A 15108-nucleotide genomic window follows, 5' to 3' on the forward strand; every position below is an offset into this window, starting at 1 on the left:
TGGACAGCACTGTCAAAAAGATGTGATGCTGTGTCACCGCAATGTGCAGGAGTTCAGAAGGGAGACTACCAAATAACACCATTCAAATATCCACTAAAAAGCTTAAAGAAGAAACCACCTGTGTTAAAAAAGACAGGGACAGGCTTCTGGTGTGAGCATAATGTGCTTCTGGTGGATGTCCTGGCAAAACTCAATTCTGAAAGCTAATAGAAGAGGAAAATGACTGAGTTGAAGATTTAAGTTTTCAAATGTATCCCTGAGAATTCAGAATTTTGTTTACAGCATGCAATGCTCAGCTCATACCAACTTTACAGCTAATGAACTTATTTCAGTCTTACAATGACTTCAGAATTGTAGCAAGATTAGAATCGCCCCCTCTTTTTTTTTTTTTAAGTCTGTGAAAGCTTACTACAGGAGTAATTTTTGCTGGCAGTTTTATTGTTATTCCAATAATATGAGTGCATCTTACAACTGCAGATTTTTATAGGAAAGTACTTTTTTATGGGAAAGTAGTTTTTATGACATTTTTGGACAAAAGTTGTCTCAGTTTTCTACCAAAGTGCACTTTTATCAATGCTGGTGAGAACACCAAGAAATGTTGACAATTGTTGGAAAATTAAAGATGGTACTCATTTCTCTTAAGAAAAAACAGCTTTTTTCTGCTGATTAATACTAATTTCTTGTTTGATCAATTTAGCTTTCTGAATGGTAGATAATGAAGGAAAAAACTAGTTTAACTTACCTTCTACAGACTAGAATGTGATTTTCTCTTGAGAAATAGGCAGTAGGTTTAGCACCAATTTCAACAATCATGAAATGGACCATTCTTCTCTCTTCTTTCTCAAAACCAGAATATGATATTATGTGATTATTGCAAGGTTTTTCGTCAACCCTACAACAAGGTAAGGTATTAATGAGGCGTGAATTCACATTTCAATTATTTGATTTGATTTTTTTGTTGTCTCTAGACAAATTTACAGTTGTGAGGTCAAGATATTGGTGACTTGTCAGTGACGCACTGCTTATTTTATTAAATATTATGCTGCTCTGCATTTACTTGATATTAAACAAAAAATTTAAGACATACATGGTTTTAAGTCTAACACTGATGTATCATAGAGAAGTATTCCACTTTAAACTACAGTTTACTTCCTGGCACAAAGTAGGTAAACAAAAAAGTGTTGTGAAGTATTACTCTACATTTTCTAAGACATTCCTAACAAAGGAACACTTCTTAGCAATGTACACACAATATGCTTGAAAACAGGGATTAGTGGCTAGTGCCACAACAGTTTGTTCTAATATACTGATTCCGGGTAAGACAGGCTAATGTCCAAGACAGATTACTGCCAAAATATAGTGCACGAGTTAATAAGAGTGGAAAGCCAAGTGAACTGTATGTGGTAGAGGTGGGGGAGGCAGGAAAAAATAAGACACGTCAGAAAATGAAAGATAAAGAGAACTAAAAAGGTGGGAAGAAAGGAATACTTACTGTTAAGAAATGCCAATTCCAAAGAAACTAACATAAATTTAGGTCAAGTGGGTGGCAAGGAAGGGCATATGGTGATGCCAGTTTCCACTCGCGGAGTTCCAAGGAACTGGTGTCTTGGTGAAGAATCCAGATGGCATGTGTGGTGACACAGGCACCAAGGTCACAACTATCATGTAGAGCAGCATGTTTTGCAATGGGATATTCCACATTGCCTGTACACACCCTCTTCCTATGCATATTAATTTTAACTTATAACTTGGTGTTAGTCACGGTGATATGAAAGGCCAAACGTGTTTACATAACAGCTGGTATTTAACATGTCATTTCTGAGGTGGCTCTTCCTGTGATGTGCATATGTTTCGCCAGTTACAAGACTGGTATAGGTGGTGATAGGAAGGTGCATACGGCAAACCTTACAGCGGGGATGGTCAAAGAGGTAAGAGCCATAGGGTAGGGAAATGGATGCAGAAGGATCATGGGGTCTGACAAGAATATTGTGAAGATTCAGAGAACAAGAAAACGCTGCTCTAGGGGTAGTGGGAAAATGTCAGACAGAATAAATCTCTCCTTTACAGTGCGGTTTTAGAAAGTACTCTTGTGAAGTAGGTGATTAATACATTCAAAGACCAGGACCAAGTGACAGGAGGTGTACCAACAGTTTCAAGACTACATTTTGCATAAGGACCAAGAAAATAACAGAAATTAGGGCTCATACATTGGCATGTAGCAGTTGTTTTTCCCTCACTCTATTTGTGATTGGAACAGGGCAAAGGAAATTACTAACAGTATCGTGCACCACATGGTAACTTGCACCATGTGGTGGATTGCAGAGAATGTATGTAGACGTAAGTGTTGTGGAGGATGGATGGGCAATGAAACACCACTTTAGGAGGGGTGGGAAGGAACTTAGGTAGGATGTCCCTCATTTCAGGGCAGCATGGTAAATAATCAAAGCACTGACAAAGGATGTGGGTCAGTTGTTTCAGTCCAGGGTGGTACTGAGTGACAAAGTGGGTGTTCCTCTGTAGCTGGTTCTTGGGAGTGTTGGGAGGATTGGGGTGTGTATGAGGATATGGCACAGGAAACAGATTTACCTTCACCTCCACCACCAACTTTTCCGGACTGTGCAGATTGGTGTTACCCTTACAGCACATTCTCCACTCCTGAAACTATCCCTGCCTTAACCTACTGTCCCCATACCGTCCACCCAACAGTTTCCATCCCTTCTTTCCTATAAACTCTTCCCAATTCACATCCCCTCGCTCTCACTATGGGCCGCTCTCTGCACACACACCCACCAGTCTTTCCACCTCTCTGCACCTCCCCTTTTCAGCCCCTCCTCGCGTGTGCCTGGCAGCCTTGTCCTGCTGCCTTCTACTCCCTGCACGCTCTGCCAGACACTGCTCCTCTCCAACCCAACCCCCCTCCCCTTCCACTTCCCATTCTGTATTGCTGCTTTTGTTCAACGCAATAGTTGTAGCTTAGTCAGAGTGGACACAGATATCTGTCATGTATGTGTGAGGTGTGTGTATGTGTGTGAGGTGTGTGTGTGTTCCTTTCTTTTTCGAAGAAGGCTTTGGTCAAGAGCTTAGTGTACAGCAGTCTTTTCGCTGTGCCTGTCTGTGCCTCAGAGAGTAGCTATCTATTCTTTCCAGAACTTTCGATACACCAACCTGGACCACATGGTAGTCACATAGTTTACTGTTGATACTTTCTAGAGAATATCACACAACACTTCCTATAATCAAAGTAATAAACACTGAGACCACCGATATGGAAAGTCCAGCATGGCTCCAGGTAGCTGTATTTGGACTTAAAACTTTTATACTGTGTTTAATTTACCATTAGACCATACAGTAAAAGGACGCTGAAAAAGAAATAATTTCTTCTACTCTTAAATTCCAGCAGCCTACAGGGTTGATAGAGCATGCAGATTGGCAGACTTAAAATTCTGCTACAGCTGGAATAAAATAACTTTGGGACTTTGCGATTGACAGATTCCATGTACCTATAAAATAACTGCGAGCATGCAGCACTTGAGAAAGAACATGATTGACTGGTGGGTGACCCCAACCACTGATCTTGTTGGAATGTCAATCGCAGAGTTATTTCAATTGAATTACAGCAGTCAGATCTATTACCCGATTACTGATGAGCTCGAGCATCTAAGTTGTTTTCATCAAATACTGTACAGAGGAAGATGATGCGAGGAAACTGAACTGTAACAAGGCTCACGATAAAATTCAGTTTACTACTGGCAATGAGGCGGTAGAAATTACCAATTTATTCACCTAATAGACCCTTTTCCTCAGTGAATGCATATGATACCTGATATTCAAATATATTAAAATGAGAGAATATTACGATTTTCAGAGAGCAATGATGCCGTTAGAAGTTCAAAATGGACAAGGAGTGACAAGGAAATTGGCCATGTCATTTAGAGAACTAAGAAAACTGCAAAAACCCAGTTGGGATTACTGTACGGGCATTTGAATATCACTCCTCCTGAAAACGATCCAAATGTTCTAGCCACAGCACCACCTTACTTGATAATGAATATTAGGTACTGAAAAAAATACCACTGAGCAACCTAAACATAAGTGGATTCACCAATAATGTTATATCTTTTATCACTGTTCTAGCTTAGCTTTCACCTTGTCTTTCTTCATTTGTAATTCTACAAAACAGACTTCATAGGTTTCCTCATGAGTTTTTAAAGAATGTGTCCTTATACCAAGTGTCAAAAAATCCTAACTTGTTCAATCTCACTCGCAGCTACCAGTGTTCCATACTTTTATGATTTATACTGTACATGGTATAATGAGATTGGGTCCTCTGTAACTTGCTGAGTAACTCAAATTCCAGACCCAACCATTTATTGTGCTGTCATGAATGCTTTGAGACTCTCTTGCATCCATACATACTATAAAAATGCATGTGTGTATGTTCCACATATCCTAAACCACTGGCCACATTTCAACCAAACTTGGTACACATATCACTTACTACCTTGAAATACTTGCTATGGGGGTAGAAACCACCTACTTTTTAAAGGGGTGGGAGTGTAAAAGAAATGTACCCCATGACAAGCGAATATCCTGACTTGATTAATCCAGTATCGGACAATGAGAGTACTTAGCGACTTGCAACCAAATTTACACTCAAATTCAAATCTTTATGGCATTCCTGTCCGAGCTGTCAGGATGGCGATCATGTGTGCACGAGGTGTGTTTACTTGTGTTAATGAACTTCTGTGTGTGTGTGTGTGTGTGTGTGTGTGTGTGTGTGTGTGTGTGTGTGTGTGCTTTTCTGTTGAAGGCTGCAACTGATGGCTAATGTGTGTTTTTAGTTGTACGTGTCTGCAACTTCACGTATCTTCTTTACAGTAAGTAGCAATCGATCTTTTGATTCCATTGTTGGCATTCCAACCTGCAGTTTCTATTGTTTGATAAAACCTTTATGAAACTTTTTCTTGCCTAGAACACTCATAAAATGATGAAAGGAAAAAAGTATTGCTTACTACTTTTTTTCTGTTCATGCAGTAAAAATACTGCACCGGGAACAATGTTTTAATTTATTACTTCTTTACAACTAACTGTATTCACACACATTTTGCAGACAGTATTCACATATACCACTGAATGTATTGCAGATTTATCATTGCACTACACGTAGATAAGAAGATACTATGTCGCAAAGATTGAACTGTGAGAAAACGGAATGGCAGGGCAAAATTCACTACAGATAAAGGTGAAATATGTATAAACATGTTAATTGTATGTGAAACGTAAATAACATATGCAATATCTAGCAAAGCTGGATATAAAAGCATCTCCTAAACCCCTGGATTGATTTCAACAAAACCTGGTACACGCATTACTTACTATCTGGAAAGAAATACTGTGGGGATAAGGAACAATGAGCCTTGTACTGGGGTGAGGGTGATAATCTACTGAAGGAGAGAAAAGGTGGGGTGGAGGAGATGGACAGAGAAGGGGGAAGGGACAGATGGACACATGTAGGAGGGAGGAGGAGGTGAACAGAGAAAGAGGAGATGGACAGAGAGGGGGGAGGAGGAGATTTACAGAGAGAGGGGCAGAAGAAGACGAATAGAAAGTGGGGGTTGGAGGTGGGGGTGGGAGCAGTTGGACAAGGGGGAGAGGCAAAGGGGACCAACAGAAGCCTGGAATAAGCACATATCTGGGTAATGCCAGGTACTCAGCTAGTGCATTATATTTGTCAAATCTGCAAATGTGCAGTTTCTTTGCCATTTTTTCCTAGACAGTGGAGGAATTACTACAACTACAAGAGTAGATAGGCTTTGATAGTTTTAGAGCTGTGATGGGTGCTAATATAATTAAAATTGCATAGAGTGGAATGCTGTCTGTAGTTTCATTCCCACATAATAACGTAACACAACACTTTTGCTTTAGGACTTCCTTTGAATTCCACACACAGAAGAATGATGAGCTATGCGTCACTGAAAATGATAATTATTATACTACATGACTGTTTGTTAGTTCATTTGTTAATAAATAACACTTCACAGTTAACTTATAATGTCTTTACAGTCTTTATTTAATAACAATTCCGAAATATCAATGAAAATTTATTAAGATGTATAGAGTATCAGTTACCCATGATTACACCTGCACAACAGTTCCACAAAAATTGAAGATGCTAGCAACTTATGTGTTCGTAACATAAAAGTAGCACAAATATTAAGTATTACTTCTACATTCCATAAATTTTGTGTTATCAATCACAGATTATTGTCATCCATAACAGAACCCACATATACTAAAATTTAACCCGTATGAATAATTAATGCTACCCATAATCCCTTCTCAAAATCTGAGCTTGCTGCATCCTAAATGTACTACTTTCATTTCATTTTTGCATCTATTTAAAATAACTCACCCTCCACTTAAAAGAAAACTTACCAACTACACAACAGGCAAACACCTCTGGAATACAATTTATTTTTAAGATGGTAAAATATCATACATACTTGTAAGGGCGTGGAAAATGAACTGCCAATGATGGTGGCACTACCTGTTGTTTCTCCAGGGCATCACTGAGCCAGTATGGTGTGACACATCGTTTACTATCTCTCAAGGCCTAAAGTGAATGAAAGTTAACTGTAAGATTCCAAAACAGAAACACAATTTATGATCTCTCTCTCTCTCTCTCTCTCTCTCTCTCTCTCTCTCTCTCACACACACACACACACACACACACACACACACACAAGTACATACAACTTCATTTGTGCCCACATCAAGTTATGAACAGCACCAATTAGAATTTAAATACACACTGATTCAATGCAGAAATTAGTAAGGTTGTCCAAGAAAAACAGATAAGTACATTGCGTTGAAGTTCATAACTGGACATTACATAGAATTCTTTATCTGGAGTTCTTAAGGTGGTGTGAAATAGGTTCATTATTCAAAGCTAATACAGCTTCTACTCTTCTAGGCAGATTTTCTAGTACATTGCAGTAGATGACGGTCAACTACAACACACAAAACTTCATGTGTGCACAATTTGCTGCTATCGAGCAGGCACTACTTGATACATCTTGGCTTTGGTCAGTCCTCCTTGGTATAGTGCAATATTTCATTTATCAATGTGATGTGACACTTCTTCCATCATTTGGCTTGGCTAATTTCGATTGCCAGGACTTTCTTCAGTTTGGCAGACTCATTGTGCAAGCACTGTTTATTTTTATTTATTTATTTATATACATATTTCTTGGATCCTTTAATGCATGTGAGATGCTAGGATGTGGAACGACTTAAAGAATACACAAATGTATTTTCACAGAACATACTAGTTATTTTCCAAAAACAGACACAGGATATAATAGTCTTTTTACCAAACCAGTTGCATGGAAAGTACATAATATAAAACTACAACACAAAAAAGTGATAAAGACATGGATTAACACATGTTGTGTTGTTTAAAACCTAAAAAACATGCAGTGACACACACACACACACACACACACACACACACACACACACACACACCACTCTCACTCACTCTCTCTCTCTCTCTCTCTCTCTCTCTCTCTCTTCTCTATCGAAAATGAATGAAAGGCTTCTTCAAGTAAATGTATAATTAATTTATTTTTAAATAATGCTTTGTTACTATGTAGGTGTTTGATAGAGTTTGGCAGTGAATTAAAAATTTTAATACTGGAGTAGTGTACACTTTTCTACACCCGAGTTAGATATTTTAGTTCACAATGGAGGTTACCTTCCTCCTTGTGTTGTGCCATGGAACCTTTCATTGGTTTCATAGTGGGCAGCACTGCCAACCATGGAACTCATAATTGAGTAAATATATTGGGACACTGTAGTAAGTATCTCAAGCTTCTTGAACAGATTACGGCACAAGGTTCTCCATTGTACTCTGCACATTATTTTGAAGATTTTGTGACACTCCAATTTGTGAGACTGTCCTAATGGCAAAAGTAGTGGAGAAGAAACATTTTTGGATTTGGAGGATATGATGTTCCCAGCTGGCTATATGAGAAGATCTAAGAAATTGGTGCAATGCACTCTTTGCATTTGCTGACTGCCATGTAAAACAGGAATCTCTAGTGGGACTTTGTGAGCAAAGTTGAAGTGGAGGTAATTGGTTTTGCTCTGATTTAATGTTAGTGAGTTTATTCTGTATCAGTGGAACTCGCATGTTTTGCATGACAAAAGTAAGTCATTTATGCGAATCAAAAACAGCAGAGGACTGAGGACAAATCCCTGAGGGACTCCATGGAATACAGTGCCCCAGTCCGACTCCACCTCCTCCTCTGCTATGCTGGTCTCATGAAGAGCTACCTTCTTCTTCCTATCATTTAGGTAAGATTGTAACCAGTTTCCCACTGCCTTCTGATGCCATTGTGGCTTGCTTTGTTGCCAAGTATTTTTTGATCCATAGTCAGACAAGTATTTTTTGATCCACATAGTTGAAAGCCTTAAAGAGAACACAAAAGATCCCGACTGACTTCATTTTTATATTAATGGATTCCAAAATGTCATTTGTGAATGAAAATATTGCTTCAGTAGTGGACATAGCTTTTTGGAAACCAAACTATCACTGATGTTAAAATTTTCGAGGTGCTTCACAATTCTGGAATGCAGTAATTTTTCGAGGACTTTTTGCAAAAGTGGTCAAAGGAGAGATGGGGCGATAGTTAGTGACATGTGTTGTGTCTCGCTTTTTGTGGAGTGGCTTCATTACAGCAAGCTTCACTCCATCTGGGAAGACACTCTGATATGTAGAGGCATTAAATGTGTGGGCTAAAGCTTTGGATAATGAAATTACAGTCAAATCCAGACCTTTGAAGCTGTTTACAGGCGTTGATAAATATCAACGGGGAAAGTTGAAAATGTGTGCCTCGACCAGGACTTGGACCCGGGATCTCCTGCTTACATGGCAGATGCTCTACCTGACTGAGCCACCGAGGACACAGAGGATAGTGCGACTAGAGGGACTTGTCTCTGGCACTCTCCCCGTGAGACCCACATTTCCAGTTTATTGTCCACCCACTATATTTGTAGTGCAGATGCACTCACATTACTCAAACTCTTAAGGATTAGCTACAAATGTCTGGATTTCACAGTAATTTCATTCTTTGAGAGCTGCAAGACCACCAATGGTGTCTGTTCTTTTCGACACCATATTCACATAAAGCTTTGGATAGTTGATAACAGCAGGTTTTTAGTAATTTACTGGAAATACGAGGGCCGTTCAGAAAGTAACCTCCGGTTGATTTAAAAAAATACACCAAGTTAAATAAAAATATTTTAATATATACATCTTACAACTACATCTTTGCACTATTTTTCTACATAGTCTCCATAGCGATTGAGGCACTTATCGTATCTCTTCACAAGCTTTGAAATTCCTTCTGCATAAAAATCACCCGCTTGTGCCTGGAGCCAGCCTGTGACCGCATCCTTGAGGTCTTCGTCGTCATCAAACCGCTGTGACCCGAGCCATTTCTTCAAATGCATGAAGAGGTGATAATCACTTGGCGCCAGGTCTGGGCTGTAAGGTGGATGGTTGATAACGTCCCACTTGAAGGACTCAAGAAGGGCCGTTGTTCTGCGAGCAGAGTGAGGATGGGCGTTATCGTGCAAAAAAACGATACCGGAAGTCAGCATACCACGGCGTTTGTTCTGTATAGCCCGTCGTAACTTTTTTATTGTTTCACAGTACACGTCTTGATTAATGGTCGTACCACATTCCATGAATTCAACCAACAACACCCCTTTGGCATCCCAAAACACCGTTGCCATCAGTTTTCTGGCAGAAAAATCTTGCGAGGCTTTTCTTGGTTTGGTAGGCGAATTTGAATGTGCCCACATCTTTGATTGTTCTTTTGTCTCAGGGTTCACGTACTTAATCCAGGTTTTGTCACCGGTCACGATTCTGTTTAACAATGGTTCTCCTTCGTCCTCATAACGTGACAGAAAGTCTAATGCAGAGGCCATTCTTTGAGTTTTGTGGTGGTCGGTAAGAATTTTCGGCACCCATCGTGCACAGAACTTACGGTAACCCAATCTTGCTGTCACTATCTCGTACAAGAGAGTCTTAGAAATCTGTGGAAAACCAGTAGACAACTCCGACATTGAGAAACGTCGATTTTCACGAACTTTTGCATCAACTGTCTGAACGAGTTCGTCAGTCACCAATGATGGTCTACCACTCCTCTCTTCATCATGAAAGTTTTCTCGTCCACTTTTAAATAAACGTACCAATTCACGGACAACTCCTTCACTCATAACTCTTGGTCCGTACACGGCACAAAGCTCACGATGAATAGCTGCTGCAGAATATACTTTGACTGTAAAAAACCTTATGACAGCACGCACTTCACATTTGGCGGGGTTTTCTATTGCAGCACACATTTCAAACTGCCACAAAAACTAAACTAGCGCAGTTACGACGTTCACTCGACCACGGCTTGATGCCGACTGACCTGTTGAGTGCGTGAACGCACAGATGGCGTCGCTACTCCCCCCACAACCCGCACTGTGACCAATCGGAGGTTACTTTCTGAACCGCCCTCGTATTATTTACACCTGATGATCCTTTGCTTTTTAGTGATTCAATGGAATTCTTTACTCATTTCTGAGTCTGGGAGATACACTTACTTCATTTACTGAATTCGGATGTGGTGTTTCAATATGTCCACAGCACTTTGTAAAAGACCATTGCAGCCTATTTGCACCGCAGCAATTATGAAGTGCACACTGAAGGTTTTTGCAACTCTCTCTTGAAGGCTTATATGTTTATTGTCAATATTTAAATGAAGTCTACATGTTTATTAGCACTGTTGACACCTGTCTCATTCCTGATTATGTCTCAGATTGTTTTGTTTTTATTACAGATTGGTTGAATTTGGTGTTAAAATATGAACTTTTGGGCATTTCATTACTTTGCTTATTATTTTATAGTACTTTTTACAATGAATTCTTTGGGAAGACTTCATGAACGTTTTGCTGTGATGTACAATTCACATTTGTGTTTCCAGGTTTGCAGGGTATTCTTATCCCTTGGTGATCCATGATTTTCTTTTGATATCTTTGGGTTTATTCCTGTAAACCTTTTTTGGGAAGGAAATTTTAAATAATGACACACTTTCATTGCTGAACAATTGGATTTGGAACTGACATTTGTTTAATAGTACATGTGATTCCAATCTACATTTTCGAGGTATGACTTAAAGGCCTTAACTGTTTCATCATTTATGAGCCTGGCTATGTTCCACTGGGGCTAGCAAGTAATCATATTATGAATCGTAACTCACCGACCATCACGATCAGAGAGGCCTTTCAGTATTTTACAAATGGTGATACTGCCCAGAGTCTGGTGGATGATTGCCAGGTGGTGCTTTCCAGTGCTAGTTAAAACATTTTATTTAAAAATGAATTCTGAGTCGGTGAGCTCAGGGATGCTTTCTTGACCTGTTATTTCGGAAACCATTCATTTAATGTGGTCTGTCTATATGCACTACCTTTTGTAGAGAATAGTTTTTCCAAAATTTCTAGGCTGAGAAGAGGACCTAATACTTTTTTCCTGACCTGTTTAGGTGCATTCCATGGGTAGTAAACAACTCCCTATTGAAACTGCTTAAGTCTACAACACGGATACTGCTAAAACTTCGCTATTCATTCATGGTATAAATGAAGCTCACAAGACCAGTGACTATTCGCAAAAGTCGACGCATTTAAAAAGAAAACTCCAATGTGGAACATATATCTTCTGATAAGAATCAGTCCATTCCCCTAAGCTCATTGGCTTCAAACAAAACACGAATTCTGCACAATATACTGTGGCGTTGAAAGAATTAGATCAACAGCTTTCTAAACGTTTGAGGACAATGCCATACTCACATCTGTTTTTGAGCTGTTTTCGAGTCTGTTTACCATTTCAGCTGAAAGCATCCCTGTGCATCTGCAGTGTGACCGGGGTTGATTTTCAATGTAATTTCTTCTTAAATAGAAAAGTCTTTTCAAGTTAAAACTGTCCAGGTATTCAACATTGTTTTCCTGAGGCTGAATTTCTATGTCTCTGTACTGAGACTGTGAGATTGCAAAGATGATATCTAAAAACCGGATTGTATGCATCATAAAAACCTTAAAATATGCATGAAAACTGTTGAAATATCAAGATCAAATAATAAAAGAACATGGTATTTACTGCATGCATTATATCTCAAAATCGAACCTGTGCATATCAATTATGAGGGAGAGCGCCAGCCATGCAAAAAATTGGTACATTTAGAATGCTAAATTTACTTTTTGAATACTTTCTGGTAGAGGTTAGGAAGGGGGCCTTCCTGGGATTATTTTCTAAAAATTTTCAAAATAGGGACACACACTGTGTTTCAAGGACTACTCCTTCTTTGCTATTGTTGTCGGTAAAAAGTAGAGGCAATGCGAGTGATTCATAGTGAAAAATTCGATATGTACATGACCAACTTTGAGATATCTCACACACAGAGGGGCACGCTCAAAAACTCGATAATATTTTAATTTTTTTATAATAATAAAAAATAAAAAATAAAATAAAATAAAATAAAAAAAAAAAAACAACAACTATATAAAATCATGAATTTTTTGAACAGCATTAACTTTTAATTAATACTATTGGACCAAATCATCATTTACAATTTATTTTACATTTTTCTACTATTGTAAACATAAATGACCAAGTATTGTTCCAAATGTTTGATAATAAGATTGCGTCTTCAGTCACTCAAAACATTTTTATAAGCAGAAAAGGACCATTCTACATCAACTGAGGTAACTGGGCAATATTTGAATTTGGGTGCTACATTGTCACTTACTGTTTCTGGCAATAGTTCACCCCTCCCATTAATAAAACTATTAATTTAGCACAACAGTTTAAAGCCTTGGTTACTGTTTAAAATGTTTTCAAACTTTTGATTAAGTTTTCTTGGGAATACTTCTGCCAATGAGTAGTTCACTAGCATAATTTTATTCATTAACTGAATAGGTTCATTAAATCCAAATCTCGACTTTCAAGCTTTTTAATACTTGCAGGTAAATGGGAAAATATGAGTGCTAATCACAGTAATGTCTTTTTTAATATCGGAATCATTAAAAACTTCCTGGCACTGGCAAACTGCCAAAGCCTCTGTACTATCGAAGTCATTTACTACCCCTCTAATGGTCTCGAGATGTTCATTGTAAAACAACACAGCTTTGACCCACATACCCCAAGGCGTTACCACTGGTTTGGGAGGTAAAGGCACATTTGGCATTTTTATTTTGTAGGTCTTGATGCAAGCAGGAGCCTTTAGAAACACTTTCTTTGTGGATGAAATCAGTTTATTTACATTCACAAACGTAAAACATACTTCTTCAGCAAGGCGATGTACTCCATGAGCAAAGCACGTCACGTCACACGAATCAAATTGGGATAAAATATAGGGAGCAGCATCTGAAATAAACACAAACACCCTTTCATATGCAGAAGATTCTAAAAATATTTTTCTGATATCCCCATTTGTAAATCTGGTGACTGTAGAATGATTAACTGTCAAGTTCTTTGCAGGCCACTAAATAGGAAGCAGAAGGCTCTTCTTTAAGGCACCAATAATTAAATTTGCAATGAGAAGGCCAGAAGTATCTGTGGTTTCATCAACTGAATTCCAGATAAAGCTGTCCTTGAGTTCATTGCGTATATTTTTTTTTTTTTTTTTTTTTTTTCCAGAACATTTACATAAATTGTCGGTACGTGATTTTTACACAATGTTGATTCATCTGATATATTTTGAATTAAGCAATATGTGCGCAGAAAGCCTTTGACGATAGGGTTTGTAAGTTTGTGAAGACGAATATTGCTTGCAATGAATGCTTCATATAGATCCATGTTAAACCAACTGTTATGGTTACCTTGGGACAAATCCCTCCTATTGCAACTTGCTGTTGTCAGAAGTTGTTGTTGCGGTCCTTTCTTCTGTGTTTTTCCTGTATATGAAGACTTGTCTTGACATGCTGGTCTATATGAAACTTTTTTTTTTTGCACGAAAAGTTTTTCTTGCAAACTCGATAATGTAAAACAGTTCCATCATATGTAAATGTTCCAGGATGGTCAGCTATCCACAAACATCATTTCTTTTTTCGGGCAGCATAGCGCATGACACGTTACACACTACTACATGTCGTAAACACATTCAACTGCGTACAAGTAAACAGAAAGCTAAACTGAAACACTGGACGTGCGACTAAAAGCTTGCGTAGTTTATTTTAATTGTTGCCGACGCATATGGTATGACAGTGGAGGGGATTCACCGGGGGAGCAGGCACAGGAGCACTGGCTCTGTGTGCCTATTCCTTTTCTTCTTCTGTAATGTTTTCACTAGGCAGTGGCCTCTCGGTTAGCGACTGCACGCGGTTCATCATGGTCAATCTATGAGACATCAAAATTAGATCGAGCTAGAGACCGCCCATCTAAATCTTTAAAATATTGTAAATATAGGGCAAAATTACACATTGTCACTAGATTTCAGTTAAAACATGCAATAACCTGTGAAAAGTAGCCAAATATGGAAATGTATATAATCCAGTCTCTAATTATATCAGTTTTCACCAACATATTTGCATGAAAAGATTTTTTCGATTATGGAACAACATAAGTCACAATTACATGGCAACTTGGGTGATGAAATTCTGTGAAACTGTCTGAATGCCAGCCAGCACTTTGTACCAGATATGAATTTTATTATGTCCTCAGTATGGCAAAAATAATACTAAAAAATTGATTCACTTGTGACCAACACTGCTGAGAAATATGAAACAGAACTGCATGTCACATGTGGCGCTTTCACAGTTGCACCCCTTCCCCCTTCAGACAGCATGGCATGGTGGAGGGGTAAGTGTGCAAATAGGTGAGAGAAATTCGCACACATGCACAAGCACCACACACAGACTGAGTTCTTTGCTGCCCCTGCATTGTTTGCAAATATATCCAGTCATCCTCTTTTGCACAGTATACCCTACTTTTCAGACTGTAAGACACCTGCCTCCAAAATTCAGGTGCATCTTATATCTGAAATTAATGTAAAAATGTCC

The 15108-nt window shown here is 38.6% G+C and overlaps 1 protein-coding gene across 1 annotated transcript in view; it reads right to left on the minus strand.

Moving 5' to 3' along the window:
• The window catches only part of LOC124711240 (PAX-interacting protein 1-like), a 175783-nt gene that overhangs the window by 30122 nt on the left and 130553 nt on the right, over positions 1–15108 (minus strand). Inside the window, exons 16-17 of the mRNA XM_047241200.1 lie at positions 6504–6613; positions 743–892 (exon numbers count right to left, since the gene is read on the minus strand). Of these exons, the coding sequence (XP_047097156.1) occupies positions 743–892; positions 6504–6613 (260 nt within the window). The remainder of the gene's footprint in view (positions 1–742; positions 893–6503; positions 6614–15108) is intronic.

The sequence above is a fragment of the Schistocerca piceifrons genome, chromosome 8, assembly GCF_021461385.2.
Source record: "Schistocerca piceifrons isolate TAMUIC-IGC-003096 chromosome 8, iqSchPice1.1, whole genome shotgun sequence".
NCBI classification, from domain to species: domain Eukaryota; kingdom Metazoa; phylum Arthropoda; class Insecta; order Orthoptera; family Acrididae; genus Schistocerca; species Schistocerca piceifrons.